General features: G+C 35.4%; 1 protein-coding gene across 1 annotated transcript; it reads left to right on the top strand.

The window, feature by feature from the left end:
- Positions 1–1243: 1243 nt before the first annotated feature.
- On the top strand, positions 1244–19341 carry Tim17b (Translocase of the inner mitochondrial membrane 17b). The gene is made up of 4 exons (XM_002058728.4): positions 1244–1383; positions 1444–1602; positions 13058–13235; positions 19080–19341. The coding sequence occupies exons 2-4, from the start codon at positions 1459–1461 to the stop codon at positions 19274–19276; spliced, it is 519 nt and encodes a 172-aa protein (XP_002058764.1). The 5' UTR covers positions 1244–1383; positions 1444–1458; the 3' UTR covers positions 19277–19341.
- Positions 19342–19728: the final 387 nt, after the last annotated feature.

Here is a 19728-nt window from a genome sequence, read left to right as displayed (position 1 = left end):
TTGCAAAAAAAATTAAATTAAACCATAAAACTGGCTGGCAACATTACATATTTAACATTTGTATTCATAAATATTGCGGCAAAGTTTCATTTTGCATTTTTACATTAACATAGGGTATAATAAAAAAAAATTCGAATATCTTAATTTTCTTGATGTAAAAATCAAAATAATTGATAATTGGCGATCTATAAGTTAAGCCACCGTGCATTTGGGGCCATTATCAGAGAATTGATAAATACATTTTATTATATTACCGCCATTTTGATGTTTTGTTAAGTATGTAATGTTGTCAGCTAATTTTTTTTATTAACAAAGGGTATAATAAGAAATATGGAAAATGCAAGTAACTTCAAAACGATTTTCATGATGTGAAAGCAAATTGATTGATACTTCTCAATTTATATGTTAAACTACCGTGCATTTTTGGCCATTATCGAAGAATTTTAAAAATATGGGAAGATAAAAGTTGAAATATTGGCAGATTTTTGTAATTATACTGTGTATAATTACATAAATACATACTTGTCTTATTTAGCAGCAGTCCATTTTACCAAAGATAATGTTTTATTGTCAAATGACAATAATTTCATCTATAACTGCACTTTTTCATATACAAATATTTTGAATCAATATGTTCCCGCTCAATTCTGTATAACATGGTTCAACACTGATTTCAAGCAGCGGTTCGGGTCCCCTTGGAGCTGGTAGCTCGATAGGCCTTTTGAATGAACAACATGAGGTGTGTTAACATTGTGTTATTTTTCTAAATAACTGGCCGATCGGTTTGCTTAGAACTGATGCGTGAATCTTCCTTAAACATGTATCTACAAGTTGGTATACCGTGTATTGAGTGTCATTATCCCAGTAAACAGATATTAGGGTTCAAGTGAAAGGGTAATTTTGTACAGTCATATGGTTTGGGACTAGCAACGAGGTTGCTGCACTGTTTTACAAATATCTTATAAACGTGCTTGTCGATTTTTATAATTTATTAAGATTGGTTAGGTGAAACTACAGACTTTAATCGTGTATATGTGGTTTTCGTGGTCATAATCCCCAAATCAAGATATTTAAAAATGGCGTATACTCAATTTTCAACCCCTTGGTTCACCCATATTATAAAGTAAAGTTCAAATTCTAATGAATGTATGTATATAGGTAATAAGTTAATTTTTGCAATTCTGCATTTATATTCAATTGGCTTCGTGTTTAAAAGCATAAATTAGTGCAAATACCAAAGTTCAACGCTAAGTCAACGCCGCTAATTCGACGCACATAATTTTTCGATATACGAAATCATTTCAATTCGAGAAACCATCGATTTCTATTTTGAAATCGATGTTTATCGTGCATTCCTAATTCAGTTATATTGTAGTGTGTTAAGTAATATCTTCAATGTAGTCTTTTTTGTAAATTATATGAATAAATGGTGTGAATTTGCAGATAAGAAGCGTCATAATGGAAGAATATGCACGCGATCCATGTCCTTACCGAATTGTGGATGACTGTGGTGGTGCTTTCGCCATGGGTTGTATCGGAGGTGGTGTTTTCCAAGCAATTAAAGGTTTTCGAAACGCTCCATCAGGACTAAACAAGCGATTGGTATGCATATATATTAATTCAAAATCTACACAGTGTTAATACTTATTTAAGGCCATTTAATAAATTTCCTAAATTCTTACGAATGACCAGAAAGAAAGCTTACATGTTTATGTACATACATTGTGCAATGGGTCACTGATTACTTCCTGTAGACGAAATAATTGTTAGTAATATGAAAAAATTGTCTTATTTTGCCTACCAATATTATTTTTTGTGATATATTTGCTGGTGACAATCAAAGTTTAAGCCGATAACAAAAACGACATAAGAAACTGGCACATGCTTAGAACATCTTACTAGCCATAAGAGTTGTCGCAAACCCGGTGCAGTGTTTTACCACTAACCAAACAACATATAGACTGGAAATCAGTACAGGAAAGTAGGCACAAAAAGTATCGGTAGCATCTGGTCCAAAATCGCGAGTAAGGGTGTAAGATATACATATGATGTATTTTGACCCGCTTACTCTAGAGGAGAGTGCTTGGCGCACTCTGTTCCATATGATTTGTGTCTGCGAACGAGCTGACCATGGGCGCAAAAGAAAATATCATTATTGGCACGCGTCTGATGCGCGCCCTTCTTTTTTATGATCAGAAACCAGAAATCCCAAATCTTGTTATATTTGCATCGGGGACAGGCAGGCAGGCAAACAACAGACACACAAGCGCATAAATGATTCGATTCATATACAAAATATACAATATGCGTGAATAGCGAGGCCAAAATATTTTAAATGCACACATGGCAACGCTTGGGTACCCTTACCAACAAAAGCGAGCTAAAATGCAAGAATTTCGCATCGACGTGGCAAACCCTTTCTCTATTTCATATTACTTTGCCTATGGCTTTTGAAGGTTCGTTGTACTTTTGAGACAAACAAAAATGAAAGGTTGAAGATGTTATAGTTTGTCTAAATAACAAAAACATGTTGGATAACTCCATCAGCGTTTTGCCGATCTGGTGGTTATAATAAATCACCCGGATAATATCACTCACCAAACAAGATATAGACTTGACAACCAGTGTAATATGCTGGGGCCACGCGTTTGATATGCGGCTGGTCCCAAGTGGCCTTCGTTTTTATCGGGTTCGAGTCACGCCCGCACGCTCAGAAAGCAAGAGAGTAAAAAATATACAAAATATACATATACTCTTTATGTATATACAGAGAAATCGTTTTTGTGAAGGACTTGGCTACTGTATAATTGCAGCAAAGTCATTGACACCCCTGCCCAGAGTCCTGACTTAAACCCAATTGAAAATTTGCGGCTTTTCTAAAGAAGCGCGTAGGGAAACGGAGCCCAACTAATAAAAACGCTCTCATCAAGGCCATTCAAGAAGAATGGATAAAAATACCCGAAATCTATGACCTGAATAACCTTGTTCACTCAATGTTACGTCGTCTGCGGGCTGTAGTGGATGCTAATGGCCAATATACCAAATATTAGTACCACCATTGCCATAGTTTCCTATATTTAGTTATGTATATAGTAATATTTTACATTTTGCAAAGAATTAATTGACAGCGCAAAAATTGCCTCATTTTAGGTTTGTCTGTTTTTTTTTTTACATTTGCGTTTTGAATTTTGTTATGTTTGTGCCTTATATCTATGAAGAATACTTAGAATAATAATAATATGCAAAAAAAATTAAAAAGAAATAGTTTAATTCGGTCAAATATTAGTTTAAAAATTAATTTGTGTGCTGTTTTTCCGTTTGTAAACAATTACTTGACAAACTGTATGTATTTACATGCGCACTAAGTTGTTTTTGTTTTAATTTTTTTTTTCCTATTTTTCATTTTTATCGTTTTCTTAATGCGCGACAAGACAACAACAATTAAAAAGCGGTTGGTCATTCGAATGCATTCGAAACGGAACCTCTTATTCCAACGCATTCCCACTCATTCAATTTGTTTTCTTTCGTTTGAATGTTGTGCGTCCGAATTATACTTGACGGAATATATGACAGTTTATCAATTAAGAGCCTTGAAGATCTTAAATTTTTTTTAAATTCATACTATACACTTTTTGCAAAATCGTGCCCCTTGAATGATAAATGTGGGTCAAACGTTGAATAGGTGCAAGAAGTTTCAAGTCAAAACTCATTGGCAAAGGTCATTAAAAAAATTATTTGTGACATATATTACTCGACTCAGGCCGCTTCCCCAGTGAAAAATATGTGTCAAAGGTTGTCAGGACAACTTTTAAGTTTAGTCGGGAAATCGGTCCTCCTTAAATTCTGGACATAATATTCACAACTATGGAAAATGACGGATCGGTTTTAAGTTTAAATGAACAAAAGTTTATTTGCCGGCTCCAAGATTCTCATTAAAGGATGATAATAGATGAAAATCGTCGATGCCTATATTTAAAAGTTTAAGTTCACGATAATACGGACAGATTTTATTTGTTCAGTTAAGTTGAAAATTCAAAATTTCAAACCTGTTTGTGATTTGGGTGTTTTTTCCACGACCAAATGTAGATTAGAGTACAGTTTATTTATTTATCGATTGCCTGGTATACAGATTTCTAAACCTATTAGACTATTGAAAGAAGATGCCTTAGTGCTCTTTGGTGCAGTATAATTATTTTAACTTTTCCAAAATGTTTGTTCAAATTTTCAGGACTTGCTTAAAATTTTTTATGTATCCTCTTGATTTGTTCATTTCCGCGCGGTTCTCCGGCAGCTATTAGCTATGCATCTTGCAATATTCCAAGATTTTCAAACAGAACAGATTGGCTTTCTAAGCAATTTAATACTTTACCTGTGCTACGGTTCGGTTACCACACAAATTTAGAAAAACCTTCCATCACCACTAGGATGTGCTAATAGCGGTTAGCGCTGATAGCTCTTCGCGAAAGCTTTGATCGATAAGAAAAGTAAACAATTGCCTAACTCCCTTACCTGTTGTGGTCAGAAATTCATCTCTCTTCTTAGTACTAGAATTCATAATATTTCATTCTACAAAGCTTTGTAGATCGGGCCACCTTTTTCTATAAATCGGGAAAATTGTTTTCCTTACTAAGGTAATAAGTCTTTTATCTCATTAAAACCGACTAGGCATTTTCCTTCTCTTAGTTATAATGCCCTTTTTACTACGTACTCTAACACTGCCTGGCAGCTGTTGAAATTTGGCTGTCACATAGTTCAGTTGGTCTTTCTGTCTTATCGATTTCTAATTGTATGATTTCGATTACTATGTATGACTCACAGGTCTGTTCCGGTATATTCACTAAACCTAAGCACTAGTAAACAATGTGTAACGCATAAAGGAAGATATAAAGTATATATAATATATTCTAGATCAGCATCAACAGTCGAGATGATATAAGCGTGTCTCACCCCTTAGTTTAATAGCTGTCGTCTTGAAACTGCATGCGCTCGTCTTGCTGTTGCAGACCATACACAGTCGGAGCTGGCCATAGGAACGATCGGTCGAGAAAAAGTACTTGTATTACATTTTTTTTCAAGATATTTTGACCAAAACTATACATATATGCAAAATCGCATAAGCTTCGGAACACTATATCAACACTATATGTTTTCTCGTCACCTACTTTTTCAATAATATATCGATCACGTCTCAATTTACACATCACCTTATACGGACCCAAAAATTACCTTTTCAGCTTTAAGCCGGGTTAAATTTTTGTACCCCTAATGGCGACCATGTAATTCACATTATACTTGAATTCAGGATTCGTGGACTTGGTGAATATCTTTAGATTTGTATATAGTTTTTCCAATTCTTTCTCATATTTAACTCTTATTCTCATTCCTGAATTGGAGAGAATAAGCTCACCGCCATTGGCTGAGGCAACAACTTTTCTGTACCAGACCCTGTCCAAAAACAAAAGTAAAATCAATATACGTGTTTTTTCCCGAACATAGTTGCACTGTGATAAAATTATTATAATAATAAATAATATAATAATATATATACAATATTTTAATAATATAATAATAAATATTTATAATTGGCCTGTAAAATTTATCATTGTATCCAATATAACATCATATCTGTCTCAAACACTTGACAAATTTCATTTATCCCCTCATCTTGCTGCTGGGCTTGTTTTATTCTGTCTTAAAGAGTCTTTTAATATCAAACAATGCACTCTACTCAAAGCGACGTGATTCATCTTTAATCCAAAATGATGTTCGATCTTAGAGTCAAAGTCTTGCAAAAATATTGCCCAACGATACTCATTGACGGAAACCTCCTGCTTTGGCATCGTCATGGCCTCCACTTCTCCACACGTAGTGAAAGCTTTTGCTTTCTACACATTTTGTACAACGTTGTCTATTAATGGCATTGAAAAGTTATTATGTAAAATGTTCTAATTTAACTTCCTGTAGTCACAACAAAGTCACTTAGTACCATCATTTTTTGCAACTAGTACTGTAGGCGAAACGTATTCAGAAACACAATTCAGAAATGACAATCTATTCCCTTTGCTAACCAAACCTAGATCTGAATTATGACTTTTCATTGTACTCATACGGTCAGTGTACACTAATATTTTTTTGCCTCCTTTACTGATTTTTACTGATAATCTCAAAGCAATTGGGAACTACTGTGTATAAATACTCTCACTAATGGTACACATGTCACTACCCGAATCAAATATTGCCTTTATATGTCGTTCATCAATTTTTACATTTTTAAAAGCTCTATTAAATGTCTTTTGGCAAAGCTGTTGCATTTGTCCTTACTTCTCTTTCCATGTATCCTTCAATTCACACTGATTTGGCTTGTGTCTAACTTTATTGCATTTAACACCTGACACTACTTTCTTTAAAGTCTCTCGCTATGATTGCTGCCTATGGCATTTTTATCTAAACTGTTTTCAAAATTGAATTTTTTCTTAAATCCTTGACCCACATTTATTTTTTCACAGATCATAATTTTCTCGCAGAATTTGTGGAACTCTGTCCTGTTTTAACACCCAACTGCCGCTACATGTCGTTGTCTTCTACTCTACTCACTGGTTTTCTTTGAGCTGCTCTCACCATGCTCGCAATCCCTGCTTTCATCGAAAACGAATGGCAATTTGACGTAGCTCTGCGCTTTGCTTGCGGCACATTTCGTCGTCTTGCAAAACAGCATGTTGTTAATTTAACAATGTTGCACAAATCACAGCGGAGTTTAGCAAGTTGCTAAACCTACTTTTGCGGTCTTTTCACTATTTTACTTGAACAACACTTAATGGTTATTGCCCAATATTCGCAGGCTATTTTCGGACGAGCCCCCATAATTGTTGGGAATTCTGGAGTTATTAAATTACACTTTCAATGTGTTGTTGAATAAGGTTACATCGTCACGTAGGTAATCGGGACACTCTGGGGCGTCTCATATGCTGTGGTTGGAGGAGGTCCTTCAACTATCTTCTCTTAAGCCTCCTGACTTCACACCTCCCAGCGATGCAAACTATTTTTGTACTGGTTGCGAATGCTCCGACTTGGCTGTCTATGGTCGCCATTTTGAGGTCTCTGTGCAAGGTAGAATTTCTGACGAAACCAGTCAGCATCAGTCCTTCGGCGGAAAGCCAAATTGTAAGTAATGGCCCAAACCCGTATACCGTATCTCACAAGTTGACGCCACCACGACGTTGCGAACAGGGTAGATTGCTGCCCTAACCTTGACTTCGAACTAACGCTCTATTAGATAAGAGCGCAATAGTAGAAGAAGGGGCGGGGAGACTTATCTTAATTATTGGAACAATTCATCAACCCAAAGACCTGTTTTACGTTATTTATGCCAAGTGGTTAAGTAGGTTCAAGTCCTATTCGGGGAAGTTTTAAGTTAGTATTACTTTTTTATAATACCTATTTATAATATAATACTGAAGCAAATGAACCCGTAGTGTGAGCAGCATTTGGTGTTGGAAACAAGATCTCTTACTTGTTTATACATTTTTGTTGTAATCAAATTTTTGTATATAAAATAAAAAGTTCTTTTAGCTTCGGGTCTGTGTGGGTCGTTGTGTGTATATACAAATGATGCAGGTTGCGTCTACGATGAATCCACTAATAGTGTCGGTACTGTTGGCTGGTGTACTGTTAAACTCATTCTTGTTTTTGTCCCGGTGGCGGGCTCTAATCGTGAGTCGATGTTGGACTTCACTTGCGTAGAATGCTGTCTTTGTGCTCAGCAATGAAACAAATGATTTTACGACAAGTGCCGAAGCACTTGGGAAGTGGGAGACTCAATTCAATATTCAATATTAGGTATTTCATTAAGCTAGAATAGACTTGAAATAAGCTTGGTCTAAGATTGTTGGATTTTTCATCTTTGCTTTACCAAGAGTTATTCTAAGCATGATAGAACCTTACTTCTGTAATTAGCATTCTGTTCATATCCAACAGTGTTCCGTAAAGATGACGCTCCTTTTCAATTTATATGCAACTGCGCAATTGAATGGGGCAGCAGCTTTAAGAATTTCAGTACACATGTACACACACACACATTCATGCGCGTCTGCTTCGCATTCTAACAGCATGGTAAGCATGGTTTTTTCTGTAATGTTATTTTAGTTCCTTTTTATACCCTGAACCCATTAAAAAATGGGTATAAGGGTATATTGAATTTGTGCAAAATCCAAATGTATGTAACAGGCAGAAGGAAGCATCTCCGACCCCATATAGTATATATATTCTTAATCAGCATCAATAGCCGAGTCGATCTAGCCATGTCCGTGTGTCTGTCCATCCGTCCGTCCGTCCGTATGTATGAACGCAAGGATCTCAGAACCTATAAGAGCTAGAGACTTGATGATTTTAGATGTAGGTACTCCCGCGCAATTCAAGTTTGTTTCCGATAATCGATAACTTACTCCGTTTCCAAGCAATCGATATCGATATCCTGTTTTTTGGGCAATTTTGGTAAATAATAAGAGCTAGAGTCACCAAACTTGACATATAGCTTCTAAAATAAAATATATATATGCATTTGATGTTGGAAGAAGAGGGTTCAGGGTATCCCCTAGTCGGAAGCTCCCGACCTGAACCTCTTATCATAAGTACTTAATTTTTGGTGTGGCTGCTGAGTAGAGTCGACAGTAAGTAATGCAAGTGGTGTGGACATTACTTATGGTTTAATTTAGCATCGATTGTAGTTTGATGCTTTAAGCGTTATTTTGGCGCGTAATTAAATGCGTGCAGGAGGTGGTTCACATACCTGTGCCAATTATTGACGGAAAGCAGTAAAATATCAAGCTACTTCTAACAAATTATTGGTGTGCATTAGTTCAGGGCTGGAATCTTCGATGTTTGTATGCTCTTGCAGATCATTAAATTTATTGAGGACGAAGTATTGACGTACCGCTCCGTGCTTATAAGGCACTATTTTAAAATTAGTCCAAAAAAATGCTGGATCGACGATAGCGTAAATTAACAAATTCTCAACACTGTCGACTAAATAGTAGCGAAACACCAGTTCAAGTTTTAGGTTTACGTTGCCCCTACAACAAATTGACCTCGATGCCTATTCTGTAAGCTTTTTCAAATGCGTCAGCGAAACCACGAATTTCACAACGATTCACAATAGACATGAATGAACTCCCAAGGACTAAGGAGTCATTTATTCAAACTGCTGCAGAATGTTTTAAATTTCTCGTATATGTTCGGAACTTTTAAACATTTTTAGAAAAACACTAAAACGTCCTGTTACTACGGACGTTTTTTGAGATATCTTGATCGTTAACGATGATGAAAACTACTTTTTCAGAAGGTATTTCGATAAGAAAAGAATTAGTGCTAAATTTGTACTCTTGCCGCACTTATAGGATTCAGCAATTTGAAACAATTCTTTCATTGCAAGAAATGAAAAGCCGCATATCATTGTGTTAAGTGAACCCTTTAATTCACATAATTAGTTTAATATGCTTGGTCCTCTTTAATCGAATCTGCCCTCCATGGAATCAATTAGTGACGTCTTTCGCTGAGGCCTCAAAGATGAAGCGCAATTTTGTCGAAAAGCCCTGCGGTTAAAGAACATATTGAAAGGAGATATAGTAACGTCGCCATAAATTGTACAATGTTTGTATGCTTAAATTAATCTCTCGTTTCGTTTTAAGTTCACACGGTAATCTTATCTTCCTTAATTACTAGGATTTTGTGTCTTACAGCATCGTGTAGCATCAGTGGGCTCTGTTTACTACAAAAGCCTTAAATTTTGATTGTTTGACTTTCTTGTTCGAGCTTAGCTCATTAACAGTGTTTCTTTCAGCGTTCCAACCTTCTAATGAGCTTTTATACAAAAATCTCAACTTCGCTCCAATTATCTACACTAACAAAAAAATTGTAGGAACAAACGTACCTAAAATATCAGTATCAAAGTTGCCAAAAATGTAAACCTTCTCGGCTGGAATAATTATCAATATTTCAGCTAATTAAGGCTCATTTGCCTTAACAAATGTGGAAATACAGTTTTATACCCTGAACCCATTGAAAATTGGTAAAAAGGCTATAATGATTTTGTGCAAATGGATGTAATAGGGAAAAGGAAGCACATCCGAATCCATAAAGTATCTATTCCTGGTTAACATCGTTATAGCCATTTCTGATCAAATGCGTCCATCTCAAAGGAGATAAAGCTTTTAAAGTATGCGTTTAGAAACTTCTAATTTCAATGCAGTACGAGTTTGTTTCCGATAATCGATAACTTAACCTTACGTGATCCGGTCCAGGTCCCCTGTGGTGATTAGAATAATCATTCTTATCTTTTATAAGGTCATCTAATCTAATTTATTTAGCAACTTTTTCGCTTTTGTAATTTGCGACTCGTGTGGTATCTTACACGACTGCGCTCCCCGGTGGGCTGGAGGTGGGATTCAGCACAACTAGCACCATTACCAAATAATCATACAAAATCGATTGCAAATTTTATTTTTTTTTAGCAATTCTCTTAGGGATTATGTGTTATAGCCTCTATCCACTGGTTTACGAAATGTCCATTTTTAAATTTCACATATTGGTGTTCCACTAGTTGACGGTAACATGTGAGTGGCAAAGTACCGGTTCTTTAAGTAAACAGCTGAGTTGCTTTAATTTACATAAGCGCCGCAAAGTTTTTCCTACAGTTTTACAGCTATCTTTATGAAATTTGCAGAGGACCCTCTTTCTGTAGAACGCAGCACATATGTCAAAACCATGAAAAAACATTTTGTTTTTCAAGATATCTTTACCAAACTCGGCACTTATTAGTTTTACTATACTCCTCATATATATGCAAAATCCTATTAAGATCGGATCACTATATAATATAGCTGCTATAGAAACTATCGGTCGAAAATTAAGATGTACGAAAAAACATTTTGTTTTTCAAGATATTTTGACCAAACTTTTTTTGTCATTCAAGATATTTTGTTTAAACACGGCATTTAAAGATTCCTTCATGCTCCCTTCATGTTTGCAAAATCTTATTTACATCGGACTACTATATCATATATCTGTCATAGGAACGATCGGTCGAAAACTAGGTTTTTGATTAAAAACCTTTTTTGTTTATCAGGATATCTTGACCACACTCGGCAATAATTATTTTCCCTATGCTTCTTAGATACGGGCATAGCACTATAAAGAGGTTGGGTCTGCAAGGGTATTATATCTTCGACATGCCGAGGATAGCCTTTCTTTCTTATTTTTTATTGATATGGCATTCTTGTTATGCCTGTGATGCGGTGTAATTTGCTTGATTACGAGGGAACTTAATTTTCTTTTTAGCTTGCAGTGCGGCAAATTGTGTTTCGAATTTAGCAGAAAAATTTATAATTGCTGTGCACTTTTCCTTTTATGATGGGCTTTAAATAAATGCTTCCACACGGAAATTTTTTACATTGACGTATAATGAATAAATGTTCAAGAATAATGAAACTAGGGTTTTGAAAAAGCGAACGGTAATTGTTAATTTTAAATATATTTGACAAAGGAATGGCGTCGTTTTTTGTTTTCTTATGCAAAATGTTTTTAATTTTTATACTCTGAGCCCATTAAAAATGGCTATAAGGGTATATTCTTTTGTGCAAGATCCAAATGTATGTAACAGGCAGAAAGAAGCATCTCCGACCCCATAACGTATATATATTCTTGATCAGCATCAATAGCCGAGACGATCTAGCCATGTCCGTCTGTCTGTCCGTCCGTCCGTCCGTCCGTATGTATGAACGCAAGGATCTCAGAACCTATAAGAGCTAGAGACTTGATGTAGGTGATCCTAGTGCATGCGCAGATCGAGTTTGATTTTCCGATGATCGATTACTTACTCCGTTTCCAATCAATCGATAAAAATCGATATCGATATCTTGTTTTTTGGGCAATTTTGGTAAATAATAAGAGCTGGAGTCACCAAACTTGACATATAACTTCTAAAATAAAATATATATGCATTTGATGTTGGAAGAAGAGGGTTCAGGGTATCCCCTAGTCGAGAGCTCCCGACTAGAACCTCTTACTTGTTATACCATGAACCCATGAAAAATGGGTAAAAGGGTTTATTGTATTTGTGCAGAAAAAAGCATCTCCGACCCCATAAAGTATATATATTCTTGATCAGCATCAATAGCCGAGACGATCTAGCCATGTCCGTCTGTCTGTCCGTCCGTCCGTCCGTATGTATGAACGCAAGGATCTCAGAACCTATAAGAGCTAGAGACTTGAAATTTTAAATGTAGGTGCTCCTAGTGCCTGCGCAGATCGAGTTTGATTTTCCGATGATCGATTACTTACACCGTTTCCAAGCAATCGATAAAAATCGATATCGATATCTTGTTTTTGGGGCAATTTTGGTAAATAATAAGAGCTAGAGTACATCTTTGGAGAAGCAGATTAGTATTACAGGACAAACATTATCATTACCTTAATCAACTATCATATTTAGCCAAATAATTGACAGCACACAAGGCATAGACATACACAACAAATACACAATATTGAATTCCCCACATATATTATCACTACAAGTAGAATAATGTTACCAACGAATACTTGGTATCAACAATCATATTTAGGCTGCAGGCTTATAGTTGCAGCCAACTTTGATCACAATGAATCCAGGCACTATTTTTTATCAACATTTTTAAGTATAAAATCGTATGCGCCAGCATTGAAAAAGCCATCCATTTGATTGTGATTCCGACGACTATCTAAGCGGGTTGCATTTATATACGGAATAGTAGATGAAGAAGTGCTCAGGGGAATCAAAAAGGGATAATAATAAAGAATAGTATTGTACCTCTTCTTAACAACTCCTTCCAGGCTTACTCAAATAGTATATCTAGAAATGAACATCTATTAAACCACAAAAAAAAAAAAAGGGTTAGAGGGCACAACCGATAAGCAAAAAGTCAGGATAAGTCTCGTGTGGATTGTAAACTATAAGTAGCCGATTTGTTAATAATTCTAATCAGACAGCATATCCTCTGAGTGATTTGAATAAAAATGTTTCCTATAGATCGGCAGTGTGGCTGCAATAAAAACTCGATCACCCGTAATAGCGGGAAATTTTGCGATTTGGGGAGGAATGTTTAGTACAATTGACTGCACCTTGGTACATATCCGAAAAAAGGAAGACCCATGGAATTCAATTATAAGCGGTGCTGCAACAGGAGGAATCTTAGCAGCGAGAAACGGTAAGCTATTAACAAATTTATTAAATACAGGCTGTTCAGTTATGAATTTGTGATGTACTGCACCTCACCTCATTCGGTCGGTGATGCTATCAGAATGTTGTGTATTCTAATTAGGCTTTTAGCATTAAGTTTCAATAATTTGATTCACAGTCGTTTTTAAATATGTGATATATGAAAATTTTTTTATTATTTATAAAATTTAAAAATATAATATACCATTTTTTATTTAATTAATAGAATTGTCAGTAATTAAACTATTTTTTAAATTAATTATTTTACCAAAATATATTTTTATTAAAATTTTAAAAATTATATAAAATTATATAAATGAAAAAATGTCAGTTTTTACAGACAAGGCTTAATTTAAAGGGTAAGCAAGAGCTAGGGACAGGAATCAAAGGTTACAGGTTAGAGAAATTCCAACACAAGTGCAAGGCAAAGTGCTCGAATTCAAGCACGTAAGGACATTTTTGACGCCAATAGATGTTGTCAGGTTATTGAAAGCAAGTGTAGTGCAGAAGTAAGCTCAGATATTTTATATATATCCTCTATTTTTTTAATATCAATAATATTTATAACTTTAACACAAAAAAAGTAGTCGTTGCATTAAATTAGGCAACAATCAAAGATTTTTATTACTAATGGAATAGATTTTCCCGATCTGATAGATGGTTTAAAGGGCTTTAGATGATCGGCCCATTTCCCAACGCCTTCGTTTTATGATTATTAGGTGACTACGATATGGTCGGCAAAATGAAATTATTATTATGACTCTTAAAGTTGCTGATGCAATCAAACGCCGGGCTTTACAGAAACCATTAAATTACTATTAACGAACAGCGATTGTCGTCCTTTTAATTTACCTGCCCTTTTGGGCAGCAGAAAGATGAGAGTCAGATGATTAGATGGATTGGTCTTCCAACTTATTTCTGCAGCAGAAACTAAGAGATTAGTGCTCTTAGTTACCTTCTTAGAATGTAGATTGGTTAGAATTTTTTTGAGAATTGGCTGCTACTTAACGTTTTGACATTAAAGTGGATGACCCTGTAGCTTGCGCTAGGTATTTTGATTTTCGTAACAGGCAGGCGGTGATTTTGGCAGTCACAAGGTTATTAAGTATTGTTGGCGATTTGAGTTTCAGCAAAGAGGCTCCCCGCACATTCATGGCATGTTTTGTCTGAAAGATGCGCAGACGGTCGTCTGTGTAATCTATTATTGATTCAGTTTATTATAACTGCAAAATTAACCCGGAATGGTTATTTTTTGAGTATCAAACTCACAACCGCGCGCACTCACTTAGAGAGAATTTAGTTCACAAAAAATATGAAAATTTGGTATTCCATACCCTCCCATGCCCCAAACAGAAAATCTATTCCCAATAGAATACGATGCTGACAATAAAGAAGCAATTTTGAAAACATTTAGGGCATATTAGAATATCCGTTTGATCCTGGAGATAACCTTAGAAATTTTAATAAAGTATGAATGCTATATAATTGAACTACGGCCTTGCACTAAGAAGCCCAAAATATATTAAAAGCAGCATTTAGCATTAAAGCATCATTCATTCGCTGCAATTAAGCGTAACGTTTATAATACTCACCTTCTACTGCAGCGAGCCAATGTAGATATACCGCTTTTATTAGTTCCCTATGCTTACTTCAGTTTTGTCATAAGTTTATTTAGGGTACGGAAATATCCACCTAGGAAGTCATTTACTGCTGTCATATTACAGATATTCGATCAGACAGGCGTATGCTTCAGTCGTCTGTTCAATGTTTCGTTGAAGCCTCAACATACTCAAATGAAAATATTGATATTCCAGGGTTTATTGTTGTCCATCTTGATCGCGAGGTAATACCTAATACGCTGCGACCTAAGAAGGGAATTGCCAGTTATGTTAAGAATGCAATTTTAAACAATATATCCAATTGCTTAAGCGGTAGGAAAATATCTGAGTTTGTCGTGCTTGAGTATGCAATATTTCGTCTATAGGTGTTTCAGTTTTTTTTTAATAAAAGTCCGTCATATCCACCTGGTTTTTTTTTTAAGAGAATTTAAGGATCTATTCTTGTAACATTTTTTTTAAAGGAACAGTGGCATTATTTTAGCAGATTTAGCAGAAAATTTGATTGATGTTGGTGCCTTTACGATGAGTTGCTCAGCAAGGGAATTAGGTGTCCATTACATTAAACAAGAGGAGTAAGAGTCAGGATTTCACGAGTAGGGGACACCCTGAACCCTCCTCTACAACACCTAAAGCAGTTCGCACAACACGAGCTCGTTTGCTTTAGCAGACAATAAAAATAATTACTTGACAATCGCATGAATGTGTCTGTGTACGTATATGTGGCCAGCCAAAGTACTTTTTTTTAATAACTTTTGTGAATTTAACCAATCTTGATAATATTTTCAACAGTACATCTTATATTACTACAAAATATTTGTTTATTCTTAAAATTACAATTGCATTCAAATTGTGGTTAAAGTTTGTGGGTAGTTCAAATTGGTTTATTTATTTGATTTGTAGTTATGTGGTGGTAGTGGGGAGATGGCGAAAGCTATAAAATGAAAGATACTTTGTATAAATTCATGACAACTCAAAATCAGGATTTTGGTATCGATTATTTTTATCGATTACCTGGAAACGGGAAAAGTTAGCGAATATTGGAAACAAACTCGTACTGCGTAGGCACAGATGTTATTAAAGAAAACAAAAATATTGAAAAAGGTTCAAATCGAAATGTATATCTATTACTGCTACAGTACATAAGCTCGTTGCGTGACCTGTATTTGATGTTTATTGAAGGGGGTTCAGGCTATCCCCTAGTCGGGAACTCCCATCTCGAAACTCTTGTTTTATTTTTGTTTTTGACGTTTTCGATGTGCTGCCTTAGAAATAGCTCGATAACCTGTCGAAACATTGGCACTTACATCCAATAATCCCTTTTTATTTTGGATACAGATTCATGGGAGTTAGAAATTTCTCTTTTATTATCCAGTAGAACTACGCTGAATTTGTATCCCTTTATATTATTTCTACAAACATATGGATTCCATAACAAACTGAAACATTTTATTCATGGAATTGGTCAAAGAGAAGCAAAATGCTAATTAAATTTGACAACAAAGTGAATTAATCTGTTCACTATTCGCATTGGAGCGCTATGTATAGCATGTTTTTGTTTAATCTTATAGCCTCTGTCTACTGAACATATTTCTGAAAATGTCACATTTCTGCAAAATGTGTGAAATGCGCCCTGTGCCTAAGAAAAAACACATTTTTGAAAAATGTTTAAATTCGCCCCGAACATTTCGTGTATTTTACGATGATTAATCGAGATTTCGAGATGTTGTGCAAAATTTGAAAGTATCGTAAATATAAACAGCTGTTTTTCAATGAAGGCAAGCGGCAACTTTAAATAAGAAATTTAATATTAAATAACCCCACATTTTTTATACCCTGAACCTACTGAAAATAGGTAAAAAGAGTATATTGTATTTGTCGAAAATGCAAATGTTTGTAACAGGCAGAAGGAAGCATCTCCAACCCCATAAAGTACATATATTCTTGATCACCATCAGTAGCCGAGTCAATCTGTCCGTCTGTCTGTCCGTCCGTCCGTATCTATAAACGGAAGGTTCTCTGAATCTCTGAGCTAGCGCCTGCGCAGATAATCGATAATCGATAACTTTCTCCGTTTCCAAGCAATCGATAAAAATCGATAGCGATACCTGGTTTTCGAGCAAATTGGGTAAATAATAAGAGCTAGACTCACCAAACATGATATGTTGCTTCTAGAATATTATATATATGTCAAGTAACTTTCATTTTATACCTATCGCCACCTCCCCGCTACCACCACAGAGCTATAAATCAAGTTAATAAAAGCAATTGACTTTTTCAGAATACACAAATATTCTATAGTACAATAAGATATACTGTAGTAAATTTTATAAAGATCGGTTAAGAAAAAACCAAAGTTATATACAGCTGCGCAATTGGATGGGGCAGCAGCTTTAAGAATTTCTGAATACATGTACACACGCACATTCATTCGGTTCTGCTTCGCATTCTAATAGCATGGTAATTGCGAATTTTTTCTGTAATGCTATTTAAGTTCCTTTTTCTTATCATAAGTACTTAATTATTGGTGTGACTGCTGAGTAGAGGCATAGCAAGTGGTGAGATCTGTCGCGAGTTCGAGCCCTAAAGAAAGAGAGTCTTTTTTTTTTTGGCAGATGCGATTGTTGAGTAGAGTCGACAGCAAGTAATGCGGTCAGTTGCGAGTTCGAACCCTGCCTTATTTGCTGTTAGAATAAGAGGGTTCAGGGTATTCCCTAGTCGGGAGCTTCCTACCAGAACCTCTTAATTGTTAGAATTCAAACATGGCGAATTCTCGCAAAGAGTACCTAAAATGGAGCCTTTACTTCGATAGTGCAATTTTTGAGTTTTGGAAAAAAAAACTTTACAGACTTGACTTCTATTCACTGATCACTTCGTTAGTAATTGCGGGTTAAGAGAAAAACATACAGACTGACGTCACCTATACTGATTTCAGTAAGGCTTTCAACTCTGTTAAGTACAACTAACTGCTACATAAATTATGCCCTCTCGTCCTCCCAGTCCATCTTTTAACTGGTTCTCAAAATATTTGCTAACAAAACCCAAAAGGTTCTTTCGTCTTCTAAACATATTCTGGCGACTTCCGGTGTTCCTCAAGGTAGTCATATTGGCGCTCTACTCTTTCATCGTCCCTTGATTGCGTATCACTTTTGAGTTTTAATGTGTGCTGATGATGTGAAAGTATGCCTTGTATATAAAGATATGGTATAATGTTATCTTTTACAAGCCGACATTGATGCCTTTTAGTCTGGGTGTATAGCCAACCTCCTAAATTTAAACTACTCTAAATGTAAGGTAATGACTTTCTATAGAAGCACGCAATTGATTTCTTACATCATTGTTAGGTTATCACTCGAGCGTATCAACAGTACTTGTAATGAAGTAAATGATCTAGGTGTCATTCTTAATCATTAATTTAAATTCTACTCTCATGCACCGTGGTCAATAAGGGTTCATCAAGCGATGGGCCGAAGGAATTTGACGATCCGTATACGACAAAGACCTTAACAAAACTTTGGTACGATCCATATTTGAGTATGTCTCATGTCAAGACATCAAGGCAGAATTGAATCTGTACATCAACAATTCTTACTGTTTGCCGTTCGTGGTTTAAATTGGGACCCTCGTGTGCAGTAACTGTCATACTCCAGCAGAATTTGAATGATTATCCGTTTTTCTTTTATTTATAGTAGAACCATATTAGTTGTAATAATTATTCATAAATTATTTACTGGTGAAATTGACTGTTCTGTGTTGACTTACCAATTTAATTTATCAATACCTACTAGACTAACATGTAATTTTACACCTGTATCGCTTTAATTTTGTTCATCTAATTATGCCTTGTAAGAACCATTCAGAGTTATCTGTGATGCTTATAACAAGCATTACAGGAACTCTTCTCTTCGCATAAGTTCTTCTATTCTAAACTAGTTTGCAAGTCCGAGCATAAAGTCGTTGCCCCCTCTGTCGGTTGGGTGAGAAGTGGGATAGGACATTTATTATTGGAGCGCAAGCTCCAATTATCGAAGTTATTAAATAGTGTAACAACCCGGTCGCTTTACAGCTTGCGTCGGTTGTGTTATTGTACTTTATAACCATAAATTCGATTAAAATATAAAAGCCTTAATACTTAAAATGTAAAAAAGGTATCTATCTGTTATCCGCTGTTTAATACGAATTTGAAAATAAATAAATATTATTAATTTTATTTTCAGGTATTCCTGCAATGGCTGGAAGTGCCATTATAGGAGGAGTTTTATTGGCTCTTATTGAAGGTGTTGGAATATTATTTACAAGAATATCTGCTGACCAATTCAAAAATCCGTCGCCACCAACTGAAGATCCAGCTGCACTTGGAGATCCAGTAAATAACTTCACGTTTGGCCCTTCCAACAATAAACATTATCAATAAAATAAAATGTTGTCCATAATAAAAAAAAAAAAATATTTTTATGCATAAAAGCATAATAAAAAACCGATTACCACTTTGTTATACAGTTACAGGCAAATACATTTCATTTTAGTCTAATGCAAACTACTTGCTTAGTATTTAGTAGTGTGGGGCTTTCAAGTTCAATTTGCTGAATAAGTTCATTCGTCCAGTTTCTCATCACTGAATAAGTTCAGTAGTTCATTTTAATGAGCCGTTCCATCAAATCGTATTTAGATGCTGGTATCTTTGAACCTTGGTTCAACGTGTCATTAGCCGTGGCCAAGTCTCATCTCTATATAAAACTGTTTGCTCTCACAGACACAGATTTCCACAGCTCCTTACTAAAAACATTTGAGACCTGTTTCAAACTTTTTTTTTTTAATCGTGCTTCCTCTGTGGAATATGCGATTATGAGATTATTTTGGCGAAGT

This window comes from Drosophila virilis, unplaced genomic scaffold (assembly GCF_030788295.1).
Source record: "Drosophila virilis strain 15010-1051.87 unplaced genomic scaffold, Dvir_AGI_RSII-ME tig00001170, whole genome shotgun sequence".
In the NCBI taxonomy this organism is placed as follows: Eukaryota; Metazoa; Arthropoda; class Insecta; order Diptera; family Drosophilidae; genus Drosophila; species Drosophila virilis.
Note: the sequence above shows the minus strand (reverse complement) of the source record. Positions and strands in the feature narration are given on the sequence as shown.